The sequence below is a fragment of the Varanus komodoensis genome, unplaced genomic scaffold (assembly GCF_004798865.1).
Source record: "Varanus komodoensis strain SLA01 unplaced genomic scaffold, ASM479886v1 scaffold4, whole genome shotgun sequence".
Taxonomy (NCBI): domain Eukaryota; kingdom Metazoa; phylum Chordata; class Lepidosauria; order Squamata; family Varanidae; genus Varanus; species Varanus komodoensis.
The window spans coordinates 4,316,600-4,335,853 of NW_025335941.1; the positions used below are offsets into that span (position 1 = coordinate 4,316,600).

The 19,254-nt window shown below is 41.1% G+C and overlaps 1 protein-coding gene across 1 annotated transcript in view; it reads left to right on the plus strand.

The window, feature by feature from the left end:
* IL1RAPL1 (interleukin 1 receptor accessory protein like 1) overlaps positions 1-19,254 on the plus strand; it is a 581,999-nt gene that overhangs the window by 473,131 nt on the left and 89,614 nt on the right. Inside the window, exon 6 of the mRNA XM_044442750.1 lies at positions 15,884-15,926. Coding sequence (XP_044298685.1) covers positions 15,884-15,926 — 43 coding nt within the window. The remainder of the gene's footprint in view (positions 1-15,883; positions 15,927-19,254) is intronic.

Consider the following 19,254-nt stretch of genomic DNA (forward strand, 5'->3'; position numbering starts at 1 on the left):
TTGCCATCTTAAATTTGTAAATATTAGAATGCTATAAAGGATACTCAGTTTAACTCCTCACAGTCCCAAGACCTTTTTCTTCAGCTAAGCTCACTGGTTGATACTGGAAGGTAGTTAGATAAAGAGGAGTTAAGAATCAGGCTTCAGGGAGGTGAGGCTCAGGGAAATGAGATCCGCAACTGTCACATGCCTGCCTCTGTCACTTTAAGAATGTACCCTGCTGTCTGTATTATATGGGACAAAACAGGGTTTAAATGAATAAGGCTGCCACAATTTTATTTTTAGCCTCAGAGTTCGAAAAAATAAAATTCCAACCATGTAATGACTTCAGTTGCTAAAAAGAGAAAACATCCAAAGGTCAAAGAGATATCTAGAGTCATTTAGTATGCTGTTACCAATGGGGCACATAAAAAAGAAATGTTAAACGGTAAGTAGGGTCATAGTTGCATGAAGATCTAAATTCCGTCTATGTTTCCCAGACAGATTTAAATGTTTTAATAGAACTGAGTTATAAATAAAAATCTTGCCAGATGTGTGGTCATGTCTAGTAGTAACAAATGTATAGTTACAAAGAATGGGTTCTTGTCCATAATTGCCTGAGAATGATTTGTCTATTACTGTATAACTTCTGCTTTTCAAATATATTTGTTTGTGCCAAGCTTAATGAGACCATAAATCTGAACTCTTGATATGATCTTCCTTATCCTTGGCTGGCAGCTTCACTAATTTGTTATAATCCACCATTCAAAATTATTCAATCACCCTTTCTGGTAGGTAGGCAGTATGGCAGAAATGTGATACTATAGTAGTGTCAAAAACAAGTCTTAGCACAATTTGTGCTTGCAGTTAGTACACATCCCCTGTACTGGGATGCAAAAGATGTTCTGACCAACATTATAATTGTCACCCTAAGCCAATGTATCTGGTACCCATAGGTTGCTAATTCAACAATTCTCATGATAAATGAGTTATATTAGCATGATCTTGTTAGTTACTTAGCATTTAGACATAGAAAGTGAATTTGGGTTATTTAAGGGATCTTAGTGTTGTATCCAAACCTAGACAAATTGCATGGTTCTTAAGTTGGACACATCATGAGAAGGCAAGGCCCACTGGAGAAGACAATCATACTAAGTCAAAGACAGAAGAAGAAAAAGAAAATCAAATATGAGATGGATTGAGACCATAAAGGAAGCCACAGCTTTGAACTTAGAACAACTAAGCAGAATTATAATGGACAGGACATTTTGGAGGGCTTCTGTAAGTCAGAGATGACTTGACAGCCCATAACAACAACAACAACGCCGCCGACAGCAGTGACAACAGCATCAACAACAACATGGATAGTAAAATCAAAACAACTACGACACACAACTTATGAAGCTGACCTGTTTAAGTGAACTATGTCTATAATTAATCACAGTGTGGGATTCAGATGTTACTCTAGATGTTAGTGCATAAAAATAAAAGTATGGAAAAGCATATAATTTACATTATTTCTCAAAAGGTCCGTCTGTATAGAATGCACTGAATCTCTACCATGGCTGGTGAAATAGGAGTGCATATAATTCCAATCATTTGTCACTTCTCTTCTACTGCTAAATAATTTTCCATATATGAGAACTCTAAAAGGTCACTGTACTACCAAATAGCCAGGATAGTTTACTGATAAGCTGATTTTGTTTTGAACTAATTATAATCTGTGTATTTGAGCATAATATGAGATAGGATCTCATATTATGCTCAAAGCTGTTAGTCTTTGTATGTTTCACAATATTCCCAGGTTTTGAATTAAAGAAAGAAAGAAACACAAACATACTCCAGCTTGCCTGGGCTGGCTCTGCTATGCAGGACGATGAATCAACCTGCCATGATGGAGCAAGGATAAATGAAGGCTACATTTGGCGAAACCAATAATTTTTAAGGTATTGACCTTAGCAGAGGAATTTCAGCATCATGCAACAAAATATCTACAAATAACTCACATAATGAGAAGAGGGGAATTAGGTCATTCCGTTTGAATTAACAATTTATTATGCTGATAGTGATTTAATGTAAAATACCCCTTAATATCAAGCAGGGTGAGCAGAGGAAGAACTAGAGATTTGCATCTGAAAATAAGGTCAAATAGACAAACAATCCAATGGGGACCTCCTGTGCATTGGCACAGTCTACCTTATTGCTTTGCTGGTGTCATCATTATTTTGGAAGCTGCCTTTGAAAGCTGAACTGAGTAGTGGGCTAGAAACGCTGAAGAAAGAACTGTGATGATGAGATTCAGTGCTGTGGATCCTGGAATTATCATGTTCAGAGGCAGTCTAGACAGATGAAATGGAAGGTGGGTAACAGGATGCAGCCGTGCTAAGGAAACACAAAGCCAATCCTTATTACCTCAAAAGGCAATGTATGGTAAAACATCTGTTGACTAGTTTGCAGACTAATTTTTTTAAAAAAATAATTAAAAATTAATTTTTTTAAAATCCTAAAAAGATAATTCCTAATTTACTGATCTAGTAGCATAAAGAAGCTTTGATATACTTAAAATAGTTCACTGCTAGGGATTCAGAGTGTACAGTGAAAATATGTTCATCTCATCTTAAAATTAAGCTAATTAGAATTTTCTTATATCTTTTGGTTAGAACTTACAGATTCAGAAAAATAGAAAAAAGAGCATATGATTCCATACAGAAAATACTAATACACAGAGAATAAACATTTTGTTTTTCCTTGTTAACATTGGTTTCTAATGTTAATTAATGGGGGCACATAAGTTTAAAATGAACTCCAGAACTTTGTAGAGCTCCATAAAAGGCATGGCCACTCAAAACTAGTAAAGAGTGTAATAGCGATGAAGGTCCACTATCTCAGATGCTCTACACAGAGGGGCTTGCTGGCAAGCCACTGGACTGTTGCAAGTGCCTGTGCATTTGGTGTTGACTGCAGCTGTTGATAACTTTAACTTGAGACCCTATTTTCCCACTTTACATTGATCAAGAGATTTAGACCTTGAAAATCATCCAAATACATTCATCTCATAATTATACATGATGCTACTTCTTTGTGCAGGGTTGTAAAAGCCTTACTAGGGAGAGGAGAAGCAGAAAACAAAGTTGATGACAATGGCTAAAGATAGATCGCCTGCATTTTAATCCATGATAAAATGTCTTATGTATTTGCATTAATCAGTCCATTGCTCCTTTCTTGTCCTTGTACAAGTACTGTAAAATATAACTTCATTTTGTCAGATGCAGATACAAATAGTGACTGGACAGGTACATTTAATGATGACAATAAGACTAGAACAAGTTCAATAGATACTTGTTATAAGCAAAACAAATTTAACTTTTCATATTTGAATCTAGTAGGTTTCTGTTATTTTAGGACATCAATAACAATTTACAAAGTAAAAAAACCCCTAGACATCTAAAGGCAAGATTTTCAGCTAGGGATCTAATATTGCATTATTACAGTCATTAAAACAAGCTTGACATACTGTATTACCCTTCATATCACAGCATGTGTTCACTGAAGAATATTTCATTTATTTACAATCTGAAATTGTCTATCCAGCCTCAGAAATGCCCATAAAAGCTGTAATGCTAATACAAGAGCTTAATGTTATTGCAGAAGAAGAGTTAATTTGCTTGTTCATTTCCCATTTTTATGGTCCTCCTATTTTGGGACTCTGGAAAACATTTGTGAAAGATTCAAATTTGCTGCAAACAGAAGGCTTGTGGCTACCCTTATTTCATTCTATAATCATCTTATATTCATTTCATCAGGAAAGTAGTACTAAACCATTGTTAACATTGTGAAATGTAGTAGATACAACTGCATATTATATCATAAGAAGAGACAATTATAGAAAGAGTAGAAGATGAAGTACCTGCTCACAAAGCTGCAATTTTAACTGGTAATTAAACTCAAGTGTTCCATTTTCCCAGTCAGCTCATCAGTGACACTAGAAAATAAATGATCTGAACGTAAAATCCTTTGGGGACAACAATAGTAATTAATTACATTTCTCAAGGGAGAACGTACTCTTAAATCTTGTTTCTGGGCAACCTCTTGAGCTATAAACATTTAGTATACAGATGTGCGTGGACGGGAGTAGCGAGGAGCTAGGAAAAATGATAATTTTGTCTGAATATTCATGAAGGCTTCAGCATAGATTAGGCCTTAAATTTACCACAGCTTCTTGTTTTCTGACCCACTGCAAATTCAATATATAGATTAGTAAGTTCAAATCTCTACCCGGCACATGCACAATAACAGAATCTTACACCTCCCATAAAAACAGAAAGAACAGGTTCCATTGAGATTTGTGGTAATATTTTCTTAATACACATGCAGGGGTTAATTCGTTGTTGTTGTTGTTGTTGTTGTTAGTTGCGAAGTTGTGTCCAACCCATCATGACCCCATGAACAACATTCCTGCAGGCCTTCCTGTCCGCCACCATCCCCCAGCGTCCACTTAAGCTCACACCAACTGCTTAAGTGACTACATCTAGCCACCTCATTCTCTGCCATCCCCTTCTTCTTTTGCCATCTATTGTTCCCAGCATTAGACTCTTCTCCAGGAAGTCCTTCCTTCTCATTAGATGGCCAGAGTATTTGAGTTTCATCTTCAGTATCTGACCTTCTAAAGAGCAGTCAGGGTTGATCTCCTCTAGGACTGACCGGTTTGATCACCTTGCAGTCCAAGGAGTCTCCTCCAGCACCACAATTCAAAGGCCTCAATCCTTTGGCTTTCAGCCTTCCGTATGGTCCAGCTTTCACAGCCATACATTGCAAATGGGAAAACCATAGCCTTGACTATACACACTTTTGTTGGTAGTGTGATGTCTCTGCTTTTTAGTATGCTGTCTATATTTGCCATAGTTTTCCTCCCCAGGAGCAAGCATCATTTAATTTCTTGGCTGCAGTCCCCATCTGCGGTGATCTTGGAGCACAGGAAAATAAAATCTGTCACTACCTCCATTTCTTCCCCATCTATTTGCCAGGAAGTGAGAGGACCAGATGCCATGATCTTAGTTTTCTTAATGTTGAGTTTCAAGCCAACATTTGCGCTCTCCTCCTTCACCCGCATCAAGAGGCTTTTTAGTTCCTCTTCAACTTCTGCCATTAGAGTGGTATCATCTGCATATCTGAGGTTGTTGATATTTATCCCAGCAATCTTAATTCCAACTGGTGATTCATCTAGCTCCACCTTTCTCGTGATGTGCTCTGCATATAAGTTAAATAGACAGGGCAACAGTATACAGCCTTGCCGAACTCTTTTCTCAATTTTGAACCAATCAGTGGTTCCGTGTCCAGTTCTCACTGTTGCTTTTTGACCCGCATATAGGTTTCTCAAGAGACAAATAAGATGGTCTGGTACTCCCATCTCTTTAAGAACTTGCCACAATTTGTTGTGATCCACACCATCAAAGACTTTAGCATAGTCAATGAAGCAGAAGTAGATGTTTTTCTGGAACTCCCTAGCTTTCTCCATGATCCAGTGTAAGTTGGCAATTTTATCTCTCGTTCCTCTCCATCTTCAAAATTCTGCCTGTACTTCTGGTAGTTCTCAGTCCACATACCGCTGGAGCCTAGCTTGTAGGATGTTGAGCATAACTTTGCTAGCATATGAAATGAGTGCAGTAGTGCAGTAGTTTGAACATTCTTTGGCATTGTCCTTCTTTGGGATTGGAATGTAAACTGACCTTTTCCAATTCTGTGGCCACTGTTGAGTTTTCCAAATTTGCTGGCATATTGAGTGTAGCACTTTAACTGCATCGTCTTTTAAGATTTTTAGCTCAGCTGGAATACTGTCACCTCCACTAGCTTTGTTGTTGCTCAGACTTCCTAAGGCCCATTTGACTTCACATTCCAGGATGTCTGGCACGAGGTCAGTGACCATCCCATCGTGGTTATCAGGGATGTTAAGCTCTTTCTTGTATAGTTCTTCTGTGTATTATTGCCACCTCTTCTTAATCTCTTCTGCTTCTGTTAGGTCCCTGCCATTTTGGTCCTTTATCATACCCAACTTTGCATGAAATGTTCCCTTCATATCTCCAATTTTCTTGAAGAGATCTCTGGTCCTCCCTATTCTATTGTTTTCTTCTATTTCTTTGCACTGTTCATTTAAGAAGGCATTCTGATCTCTTCTAGCTATTCTCAGGAATTCTGCATTCAGTTGGGTGTATCTTTCTCTTTCTCCCTTGCCTTTTGCTTCCCTTCTTTCCTCAGCTATGTGTAAAGCTTTCTCAGACAGCCATTTTGTTTTCTTGCATTTCTTTTTCTTTGGGATGGCTTTAGTTGCTGCCTCTTGTACAATGTTATGAACCTCCGTCCATAGTTCTTCAGGCACTCTGTCTATCAGATCTAATTCCTTAAATCTATTTGTCACCTCTACTGTATATTCATCAGGGATATGATTTAGGTCATACCTGAGCGGCCTAGAGCTTTTCCCAACGTTCCTCAATTTAAGCCTAAATTTTTCAACCAGAAGCTCATGATCTGAGCCAGTCTGTTCCTGGTCTAGTTTTTACTGACTGTATAGAGCTGCTTGATCTTTCACTGCAGAGCACATAGTCAATCTGATTTCAGTGTTGACCACCTGGTGATGTCTATGTGTAGAGTCGTCTCTTGGGTTGTTGGAAAAGAGTGTTTGCTATGACCATCGTATTCTCTTGACAAAATTCTACCAGCCTGTGCCCTGCTTCATTTTGTACTCCAAGGCCAAACTTACCTGTTATTCCAGTTATGTTTTGGCTTCCTACTTTAGCATTCCAATCTCCCACGATGATAAGGATATCATGTTTTGGAGTTAATTCTAGAAGGTGCTGTAGGCCTTCATAGAACTGATCAACTTCCGCCTCTTCAGCACCAGAGGTTGGAGCATAGACTTGGACTACTGTGATGTTGAATGGTTTGCCTTGGATTCGAACTGAGATCATTCTGTCATTTTGGAGGTTGTATCCCAGTACTGCTTTTCCTACTCTTTTACTGACTATGAAGGCCACTGCATTTCTTCTGAGGGATTCTTGCCCACAGTAGTATACCTGATGGTCATCTGAATTAAATTCACCCATTCCTGTCCATTTTAGTTCACTGATTACTAAGATGTCGACGTTCAGTCTTGTCATCTCTTGTTTGACCACATCCAGCTTGCCTTGATTCATGGCTCTTACATTCCAAGTTCCTATGGAGTATAGATCTTTGCAGCATCAGCCTTTCCTTTCACCACCAGATACATCTGCAACTGAGTGTCCTTTTGGCTTTGACCCAGTCACTTCATTCTTTCTGGCACTACTAGTACTAGCTCTCTGTTCCTCCCCAGTAGGATATTGGACACCTTCTGACCTGAAGGGCTCATCTTCTGGCGTCATATCTTTTTGCCTTTTGGTACTGTCCATGGGGTTTTCATACTGATACTGCAGTGGTTTGCCATTTCCTCCTCCAGTGGACCACGTTTTGTCAGAGCTCTCTGCTATGACCTGTCCATCTTGGGTGACCCTGCATGGCACAGCTCATAGCTTCATTGAGCTACGCAAGCCCCTTCGCCACAACAAGGCAGTGATCCATGAAGGAGGAGCTCAATTTAGAGGTTAATAAATGAGAAAGGCCTTGTCGAAATAATGGGGTATCATTACAAAGCCTGATTTGTCTTCAGAGAGCATTCAATTCTTTTTTTCCCAGAATAGTTTTAAATTGGTATAATGATATGATTTCTTCTACCATTCTAATGAATAGATCACAATTTTATATTTTGGGCCATATGCTCAATATCAATTTTCCTCTGTGTAATATCATCCAATTTGTTTCACTCATGTTATTAAAAACTTGCTGCTTTTAAGCTGATTTTGTAGTGTAAATGGAAAAAAAAGGTTACTGTGATTCTGATAATGGTTGTGGTGGGATGATATTGTGTTCACTCAAAGTGATGGTGATGGAACAGCTGTAAGTCATGCTTCTGTTACTACTTCTGGATCCCTTGAAAAACACCTGCCATGTGTGGCTTATGTGGCAAAAACTGGTTTTATGTGATTTCAGGATTTTTTCCTATTTTTACTCTTCTCTCTCCTTTCAGTTTCTCCCTCCCTTATTCATGTTGCCTTGCATTTAAAGAGCAATGGTTACACATATATAAGTAAATTAATTAAGCTCAGCTTACATATAATTTTTAAATATATATATTTAAAATATTTAAATATTTTAGGCACCCACTGCTTTTATGATACTCTGAGAAAACACAAGTGTCTTTTATCAGTGTCCAAAATGGATCTTCCCTAGCATGTGAAATACTAGGCTGTGTTTTGCCTTACTGTTCAGACCCTTTTCCTTATATTTATATGGATATGCAAGAGTGATAAGATGTATCCATTCGTCCACTACACTGAAACATCCAGAGACCCTAGGAAGAGAGTAGAACTCTGAAAACAGTTCTAGAAATTTTCACCACAGCATTTATAAGTCATCCTTGGGATCTTCCAGAAAAAAGAGACTGCTCTGGGTAAATACATGCAGTTGAATCAAATGAAACTGGCAATGAGTTAAGTTTATTAACATACCCAATGCATACTTTCCCTAGCTATTTGAATTTAGAAACTACAGGAGTGACCTGCTACTATAGTGTTGAATGCAGAAATTCCTATTATTATTTTTTCCATAAAGTGCTCTCATTCCTTTTGAACTAGCGGTTTATGAATTGTTCCATCATGTGCAATTAAAACTTTGCACAATCCAGACTTCCGGAGGAGTACTTTGTTCCGCATCTTCCATCACAGGTTCATTAACAGCAGCAGGCAAATAGCCCTGCTTTTCTTTCAATTGCATAAGAAAATGAAAGATAAAATGTAACATGACAAGTGACTACCTTAGATTTTAAACTTTTGATTGTCATTCATATGCAAGAAAGTAGTAATTACCTAGCAATGTCAAACTGACTATTTTAAGTGTTCTTACCCTTTGTTCTGATGTCACAAAAGGCATAATACACACATTTTATGTAACAATTATGAACCATGTCTTTTTATAAGTCTTTGTTAGCTTTGATAGAACTGACATTTTTAAATTATCATATTTAGCAAAGGGGGGTAGGCCTATGCATTTATTTATTTATTTACTTACTTACTTAGGAGGCAAAATATTGTTTACTGCATTCAAAGAAGTTTTGTCACTTCCCTAATTTTGAAAATATGCTCATCATTGTTACTAGCATGAGGAGAACCTTCCCTCCAGGTTGTGTGTGTGTGTGTGTGTGTGTGTGTGTGTGTGTGCGCGTGCGCACCTGTGCTGGGGAAGAGCAGGAGGAAGTTGCAAGAGGTCATATTGCACACTCCAGTTTTAGGAGGGTGTTTCTGTCACCAGAAACCAGCCCATTCACAGTCAGATGTGGGAACAGGTTTTGCTCCTGAAGTGTTGTGTGTTCCTCTGTGTGTGGAGGGAGAAAAGTACAATGACAAAATGGGCAGAGCTAGTGTGTGATCTGTCTTCACTCATGATGGTCCTTAGCAAGAGAACATTTGAAGAGGGGTTAACTCTCAGTAGGACTGTTTTTACTTACTTACTTACTTACTTACTTACTTACTTACTTAAAATATTTTTATCCTGTCTTTTCACTAAACGTCTCCAGACGGCTTACAGAATATAAAATCAGAACAATGAAAATACAATCCATAATACAATAAATAATAATAAATAGACTATGATAAGTACAATCAGTACTAAAGAAATACCATCAGATTAAACCAATAATAAGCAAAAGAGAATAAATCGCAATCATAAGAAAAATAAATAAATAAAAAGGATAAAATAATAAAATAAATAAAATGCAACTGTTAAGTTTAAAAATCTAAAAATTCCAATTGCTAAAATGACATTTAAATAAAAAGGTTTTAAGCTGGTGCCAAAAAGAATATAGGCTGGATACCAGGCGAACCTCTCTGGGGAGTGCATTCCACAATTTGGGCGCCACCACAGAGAAGGCCCTACTCTGAGTAGATGCTCGTTTTACCTCCTTCAAGGAGAGTTCCCAGAGCAGGGTTTCTCCCACCAATCTTAAGGGGCATGAGGGCATATAAGGAAGAAGATGTTTCTTCAGGTATCCTGATCCCAAGCCATTTAGGACTTTATAGGTCAAAACCAGCACCTTGAATTGGGCCCGGACTTCAACTGGAAGCCAGTGGAGCTGGTAGAGGACCAGCATTATATGAGAATAATGGTTGGTCCCCGTCAGCACCCCGTCAGCTCTATTTTGTACCAGTTGATGTATCCGGACCGTTTTCAAGGGCAGCCCCACGTAGATTGCGTTACAGTAATCCAGCTGGGAAGTTACCAGAGCATGTGTCACCCTTGCTAGGCAGTGCTCGTCCAAGTTAGGACACAGCTGATGGACCAGCCAAAGCTGTAGGAAAGCACTCTTTGCCACCACTGCCACCTGGGTTTCCGGGTGTTTCTGTGGTTGTGTGGTCAGCCTGACTAAGCAGCAAAGTGCACGGAACGCTGTTACCTTCCCACCGAAGTGGTGCCTTTTTATCTTCTTGCATTTATATGCTTTTGAACTGCAAGGATGGGAGGAGCTGGGACAGAGTATGGGAACTCACCCTATCTGTGGATTCGAACTGCCGACCTTTTGATCAACCAGCCTAGTGGCTCAGCGGTTTAACCCACTGCACCACTGCATCCCTTTTTTTGATAGAACTTTGCAAGCAATAATTCCCAGATATTACTGACATTGCAACATGTTTCAGATTTAGTATATATAAAGAATAGAATAGAATATTTAATACAAAGCAGCCAGTGGCAGTTTCATTATCTGTGAAATCAGGTGTTCTCTTTTAGCAATGGCTAGTATGTTACTAACCAGTCATCAGAGCCAAGATAATGAAAACAGGAAGGAAAAAATTGATAGCCATTTTTTTTCCTGAAAATGTAAGGCATGCTTAATGCAAACTTCTGTCATTTTAAGTTTAATAATATGTCTGCCAAGGCACCCTTGCTTAAAAATATAATAAATAAAACATTTAATTTGTCACATGTCACTAAATCCTCAATGACTTGGTTTGGAACTATAATTACCCTTAAAGCTCTCTCTGTGTGAGGTTTCTATTTTATTGCATGCTGTGGCATGATTTTTAAACTATGGGTTCCCCTCACCCACTACCCACAACCTTAATGTATTCTGTTTGCTGGCTACAATACTTCTTTTGTAGTTGCTCACCTTGACACCAATTCACTTATTTTTATACACATATTTATACCATTTTGAAAGTAAGGGGTCTTTTTATAAGAATCTGAGGTGAACAATCCAAAATCCTTACTTTGGAGCTGTCTTGTTACCAAACTCACTTGAACTATACTAAATGGTTTGAGGACTGCAGTTTACTGAACTGTACTCACCAGCGGCTGCATGCTTATAACAGTGGAAACAGTGCCTTTTCACAGAGATTTGCTAACTCCACAAACAAACAGGGTTAATGCATAACCTTACTGCCTGATCATCAGCCTTGCTTTCAGCTGCAGTATAAAGAAAGTGTTCTGAGTACAGATTTACATGAAAATGTCTATCCCACATTTCTGGTATTTGCATACCACTCATGGCAGCAGCCAAGCAATTAAAGCCAGCTGTTTTAAAAAAATACAATACCCTGGGTCAATTTCAGTAGAAAAATACAAAGGTAGTGCTATAGATAGAAGTGGAAGGTAAAAACATGCTGTCCTGTCTGCTCTGAAATGCCTCTTGTGAATAAGAGGATACTCCTGGGTAAGATTCTCCTTACAAATAGACCTTTCCTCAGGCAGTCTGGATGGCCTCCAGCTGTGGCCCAGGTAAAATTCTGAAAGTACAGGCTTAAAAGCACTCCGTTAAAGCCAGAGAGTTGCTAAAATAATGATCTACAGGGCTATCTTGTTCTATGAAGGACCCGGTGTGGGTAGGCTTTCCTTCAGACCTTGCTCTTGGTCCTGTTGCTTGTTGAATTCTGGTTTTCTGTATTCGAACCACCTGAAGCAAAAATGCATATCTAACAGATGAAACAAAAAGCTTTCTATACCATTCCTGGCATAGATTCCCTACTAGGGCAAGCAAACCAAGTCCCAAACCAAGAACTGAAAGTAAGTTGAAATACACCTAGAACCCTTGGAATTGAAATGCTCTCATTTATTTATTTATAACATTTTTATGCCACACCCATCGCCGAAGCCTCGGGATGGCTTACAAAGAAAATAAACAAACAAAGAATAGAATAACTAAAAATTTGGAGTTTCTCGGTGTCCGTGAAATAATTTAAAACCACAAATAAACAACCAATTAACAATTAAAATATCATTTAATTCGGCTTCGGCGAATGGGGCGGCATAAAAATGTTTTAATAAATAAATAAATAAAAATTTAAATAAAAAGGTCTTGGCCTGGCACCGAAAAACAAATAACAACGGCGCCAGGCAGACCTCTCTGGGGAGCGCATTCCATAGGTGGGGCGTCACTGCAGAGAAGGTCCTCCTCCGGATACTCACCCTCCTAATATCCTTCACAGGGGGCTCCCGAAGAAGGGCCTCCCCCACCGATCTCAGGGGGCGGGAGGGCATGTATGGACACAAGCGCTCCTTTAGATAACCAGGTCCCAAGCTGTTGAGGGCTTTATAGGTGATAACCAACACCTTGAATTGGGCCCGGACTTCAATGGGGAGCCAGTGAAGCTGATGGAGAACTGGGGTTATATGAGAACAATGCCCAGTCCCCGTCAGCAACCTGGCAGCTCTATTTTGCACCCATTGAAGTATCCGGACCGTCTTCAAGGGCAGCCCCATGTAGAGCACGTTACAGAAATCTAATCGGGAAGTTACCAATGCATGTGTCACAGTTGCCAAGCAGTCATTCTCCAGGTAGGGACGCAGCTGATGGATCAGCCGAAGCTGAAGGAAGGCACTCCTCACCACCGCTGTTACTTGAGCTTCCAAGCTGCGAACCCTGTCCCTCGGAGCGCAACCCCATTCAGGACAAGGTCCAGGTCCCCCATCCCGAAGCCCGACCCACCTACCAACAGGACCTCCGTCTTGCCTGGATTGAGCTTCAGTTTATTGGCCCTCATCCAGCCAAATACCTCGGCCAGGCACCAGTTCAGTACAGACACCATCTCACCTGGATTAGTTGAGAACGAGATGTAGAGCTGGGTATCATCAGCATACTGATGATTCCACAGTCCACACCTCCTAATGACCTCTCCCAGCTGTTTCATGTAGATGTTGAATAGCAAGGGGGACAAAATGGACCCTTGCAGAACTCCATGGCATAGCTGCCATGGCACAGAGCCATAGTCACCCAGCACCACCATCTGGATCGGCCATTGAGTTAGGAGCGGAACCACTGCAAAGCAGTGCCTCCAACTCCCAATCCGCAAGCCTGTCCAGAAGGATACCATGGTTGATCGTATCAAAAGCCACTGAGAGGTCCAGGAGAACCAACAGGGACGCACTCCCCCTGTCCTTCTCCCTGCACAGGTCATCATACAGGGCGACCAAGCCAGATGTTAGACCGTGCCCAGGTCTGAAGCCGGACTGAAATGGATCCAGATAATCAGTTTCATCCAAGAGTGCCTGGATTTGTCCCACCACCACCCGTTCTAACACCTTGCCCAGGAATGGGATATTGGCCACTGGTCTATAATTGGTGGCCATCTCTGGATCCAGGGATGCCTTCTTTAGGACTGGCCGGACTACCGCCTCCTTTAAAGGGGCAGGTACCCGGCCATCCCTCAGAGAGGCGTTGACGACCTCCAGGATCCAGGTCCCAATCCCGCCTTTGGCTGTCTTGAGTAGCCAAGATGGGCAAGGGTCCAGTAAGCAGGTGGTAGGACATACCTGTCCAAGCACCTTGTCCACATCATCAGGCCACAACAATGAAAACTCATCCATCAATTGTGGACCAGACTGTAGTATTGGCACCTCTCCAGTAGGATCTGATTCAATAGTAGAGTCCAACTCGTGACGAATCTAAGCGATTTTCTCCTGGAAATGCTTGGCGAAGTTGTCACAGCGGGCCTTCGAGGGTGGCACGAGATCTTTCTTTGGGCCCGGATGTACCAGCCCCTGTACCACCTGAAAGAGCTCCGCCAGACGGCATTGTGAGGAGGCAATGGAAGCGGAGAATTTCTTCTTCGTCACCCTCACCGCCACAGCATAGGCCCAATAATGGGCTCTCAAAAGTGTTCGGTCAGATTCATCCCGTGATTTCCTCCACCTACGCTCTAGATGTCTCCCAACCCGCTTCATCACCCGTAATTCTGAGGTACACCAAGGGGATGAATGGGCTCTGCCAGGTGGGAGAGGATGCTTAGGAGCGATCGTGTCAATAGCCCTGGTCTTTCCCCATTCCATAGTTTGGCCAGAGCTTCGACAGGAACACCAGCCTTATCAACTGGGAAATCCCCCAGAGCCTTCAGGAATCCATCCGGATCCATCCGGTCCAGGGATGGACCAGCACAATTGTGTCCACACCCTTACAGAGGGAAAGGCCGCTCTCAAGCTCAAAGCTCACGAGGAAGTGATCTGACCATGACAGGGGAGTCAGACACCCTCAGAGCACCCTCTTCCTGCCCCGTTGAGAAAACCAGGTCCAGAGTGTGTCCATGTTCATGGGTTGGGCCAGTGATGTGTTGAGACAGCCCCATGGCCACCATGGAGGCCATGAAGTCCTGAGCCGCCCCGGTCAGAACCATCTCAGCATGGAGATTGAAGTCCCCCAGGACCAGCATCCTGGGAGTCTTCAACACCAAATCCGAAACAATCTCATCAGCTCAGGCAGGGAGTCTGTTGGGCAGAAGGGTACATGGTACACCAACAGAATCCCCAGTCTGTCTCAGTCGCCCAACACCAAGTAGAGGCACTCTAGACCCGGCCTCGAGGGGACAAGAAGCCCCGTGAGGGAAATAGAGGCTCAATAAACCAAAGCAACCCCCTTCCCTCCCCTCCAGGCATAGACGGTGCTGGACCAGATACTCGGCGGGCACAGTTGAGAGAGGGAGACGCCCCACCCCGTCACTCACCCAGATCTCTGTAATGCAAGCCAGGTCGGCCCCCTCATCCACAATCAAGTCATGGGTGAGGGAAGATTTATTGTGGACCAACCTGGCATTAAGCAGCAGCACCAACAGACCCGGGGGGTGGTTGACAGGACTACCTGGAACCCTCAGGCTGGGGGAATAACCAGAAGGAGGAACAGGTGCTAGCCAACTGTCCCTCCTTCTTCTACATGGACACGTTAGACCCCCAACACCATAACGTCCATTGCCCATAACCACCCCAATGGCGGCGCCCATGCGTTCCCCAGGCAACCCCATATCAGTAGCCGAGAATAACTCCATTGCAAATATAAGCTAAAACACATTAAAAACACCTAAAAACACTTAAAACCACTTAAATCCCCCCAGCACATCCCAGTCCAATTTACAATCCCACCCTCCAGCCAACAACATAGCCCCTGGCCAGCCCAGCCCCCGCACGGCTCCCAAACGGCGGCGACCGCCCTTTGGCCATCACCCTTCGGCTGCCGGCCCAAGGCCTCCGGTGCCGGCCATGTCTGACAAGATAAGCCGGCTGTCCGTCCCCACGCCCTGCCTCCAATCCGTCGTGGCTCTCACCCAGCATCGGGGCGGAGAAGCAGGGAGGGTGCATGGCACTCACGGCCCCCGCCGGCCGGCAAGATGGCGGCGTCCTACCCGGCAGCAGTGTCGTCAGCCGTCGACTGGCCTGGTGTCCTCCGGCCCCAGGTGGGTCCAGTGGTGGCCACAGGGGGCGGCATCAGCCAGCCCCCAGGGTCCAGTGGAGCGCCCGCGGTGTTTCCCCAGCTTTGCGGCGGTGGCACAGTGGCAGCAGATGGTGGAGGGAGAAAGCGGGGAAGAAAGGCCCAGTTCCCTCATGTTTCCCCAAAATGGAAAATTAAAGTATGTTTGAAATTATCCAACATAGTTTGATCCACAGAGAATTTCTTTAACAAGAGCTTCAAATAGACATTTAGAAACTGGGTAGTATTCTTCCTTCCTTAAAAATGCACTTAGGACTTTCTATATCCACTTGAGCAGACTCCCACTAGTTGCTTTAATCGGATAGAAAAAACATGGAACACATGGTTGATCTCACATTTGTAAAGCTGCTCAAAAATAAGCATATCTATCACAGCAGTATAAGCAGCACCAAAGGTACATAATTAGGTTCTATGTGATCATGGATCTGAGTTTGAATAGATCTGAATGATAGTTTTGCAAAGTCTTTAGTAAAAATGTAACGGCAAGCAAATGAGTAATCATTAACTTTTTACCAGTCACCATGTTGCAGATATTTTGTACTTATGATCCATGATGTATCCTGAAGATTCTGTGCTCCTTGCTGATGTTCCTGTAAGATAAATACTTTCTCCCCAAGAAATGTCCCATTCCCACCCTTCCTACATAATTATTCTTGTATTGTTTGAAAAGTGTATCAGAGAGAGCTTCAAAAGGTTGTTAAGCTTTGGTTCAGTGATAAAGTAGGTCAGTAGCTATACCCTAACATCCATATTTTTACATGATGTTCAACCAAAGCCTGATTTTTTAAAATATTTTCCAGTCCCACTGTAGGTCTGTGCAAAGCTGGATTATATTATTGAATGTGAAATTTTATCCTGTCCATGCTGGTGCTGTGAAAGTAATCCTGATTCAACGAAGTGTATGTTTGTTGATTAACTTAGACTTGATTATATCTGCCCATAATTCAGAGCACAGTGATTCCTCATATTCTTCCTTTACTATAGCTACACAATCTTTTTGTGGTAGTGAGCTGGGTAGAAAGTATGGTGTTTATGTTCCATCTTCTTAGCTGCCAGCCAAGTAATATACAATGCATGACATTTTATATCCTTTGCCTTGCTAGATAGCACATTCTTGTTGGAAAACTTCAGCTTTTTCTCTTCTTTAAAGTATTTGATTCAAGGGAGAACTGCTAAGTAAAAATTCAGTCTGTAAAAATGCTGTGGAGCAAGTTTCTCGAAGTTCTTGAGCCAATGGATACTAAATTCCTATGCACAGTTCCATTCCAGTCGACTAAGTAGGTCTAACTTTTCAGTGGATAAAAGCATACATTGGAGGTTAGTCATTTTCTCATCTTGACGTTCCTCTGGTAAGGTTGACACAAATGTATCTGAAATCTCTCGCAATTATTACATCTTGAACATGAAAAAAAATTACACATAAGGTTTCATAGAAATGCCAATAAATCATCCATTGCAGTAGTGTATGAAGTTGTGCAAAAAATGAACAACAACATTAATTACTCATGTTTAATTAATGCTATTATCGTTTACTGTTCCCTCAAACAGGATAAAGGGAAGTCAGTCCTGTTATTTTCATCCTTATACATTTAATAATATTGATGCAGATTAGGGATATTACTGATGCATTGTGCACCATTATGTCTATTGATTATTGAATAGCTATGATACAACACATATTAAAGCATCATGAATATCATTACAAGAAAAATGGCTTGCATGCAGATCAATCACATTATTAGAGAATGAGGCAACAGCCTGTTACAACAGCCATTGATGGTGTATTTGTTATCAGCAATTCTTTCTTTCACCACTCCTTTAAGTTTTGCAGCATAGATGGAAAGGACTGGGTTGGTTATAAGAGGAATGGTGCACAATGAATTGTATTAGACTCTGGGAGAAAACAGAGTGTGGAATTTGTAATGTGTATAAATTTTTGGCCAAAGGGAATGGGTATGTAATAGATTTTGCTAAATCCATCCTATCTGTGTATAGCAGATTGTCAGAAACCCCCTTTTACACCATGCACTCTTAACTGGAATCAGATTTTTGCATAAGAATTTCATTGGTGGCAAATCAATTTGCATACAAGTGACAAATCTCTCACCCACCAAAAAAACTAAGACTCTGAAAAACTCCAGAATCCATGTGGCTTGGTAACACTTGGTCTGTCATAGGATCTGTGGATTGGATTTATTTTGTTAAAAACTGTGTTTGGATCTATTGTGAATGTCTTCAGTATTCCTGCTACTGGGCAGTGGTGGTGGCTTGTGACCAGTAGAAAGTTTTTGGACAACAGAAAGAGCAAGGCAGGCCGCAATGATGTGCAAATGTTGAAGGGCAAACAATTGCAGGTAAAAAGGAGGCAGATAGTAGAGGACTAGCAGCAGCAGCGAGCTGCAGCACAGGATGAGGAGGTGGTTCCTAGGCTGCAGTGGTGCCTGAAAAACGGTGTAGGAGATGCACACTGCAGAAAAGTATTCCTGGAAATGAGTCTCTGATCCTGCCATTGCCTCTCATCAACACCCCAAGAGTATCACTAAACTATTCCAAGTTTTAAAATCTGGGAACAGAAAAAGGGTATCAGTGTGTTTGCATGCTCCTCCAATTCATGTTCTGAAAGCTGTCATGCCTATGCTAATTAGTATAAGTAAAAAATAAAAAAAAACTGTAAATGAAGTACTTTTTCTATTCCTTGTGTAAACATGTATTATAATGACATATTTGGAACTGCAAAACTGATCTGAATAAATTAATATAATATTTAAGAGAAACTGTTCCTGATTTTTTAAAATAGAAAATCTAGAGAAATTTACCTGAACATATAACTAAGATTTATTAAAGGATCAAAAACCCATATTGTACTTTTCTCTTGCACAAAGATGGACTTAGAGTTACAACACCCTTTCCACTACTCAAAGGAAAGACAGATGTGTTGAAATAATGTGTAATCTTCACAAACCCCAGTGCTGCAATTAGCACCCTCAGCTCAGTTCTTTATTATGGACTATAAATATTGTTTCACGAACTGCAACATTCAGCATGTTAGAATGATCTGAAGGTTCCAGCTACAGTGATATAGTATTATTGCAGTAATGAAGATACAATTCTCCCATGCAAGTAATCCTCTTCATTTACATATTGGCCTTTTTTTCTTGCAACACCTTTACTCATCATGCTTGTTTCTGAAAATGTTGAATTGCTGATAAATTAGTATGCATGCTACTGAAAAGCATTTCTAAATACTTCTATTTATTTCTCTGATGTTTCTTTCATGCTGCCTCCAATTATATCTGTAGTTGACTTTAATCTAAAAACCTTGATTCCATATTGTTTCATTTCTTCTGCAGCTGGAAAAAGCAGCTTGAACCAAATACTAAGTCCATCCTCAATTTACTTTGCCCCATAAAGCAATCAGTCCTAATAGTTATTTGTAAAACTGTAACTGCATTTTTATTTTTAGTTAG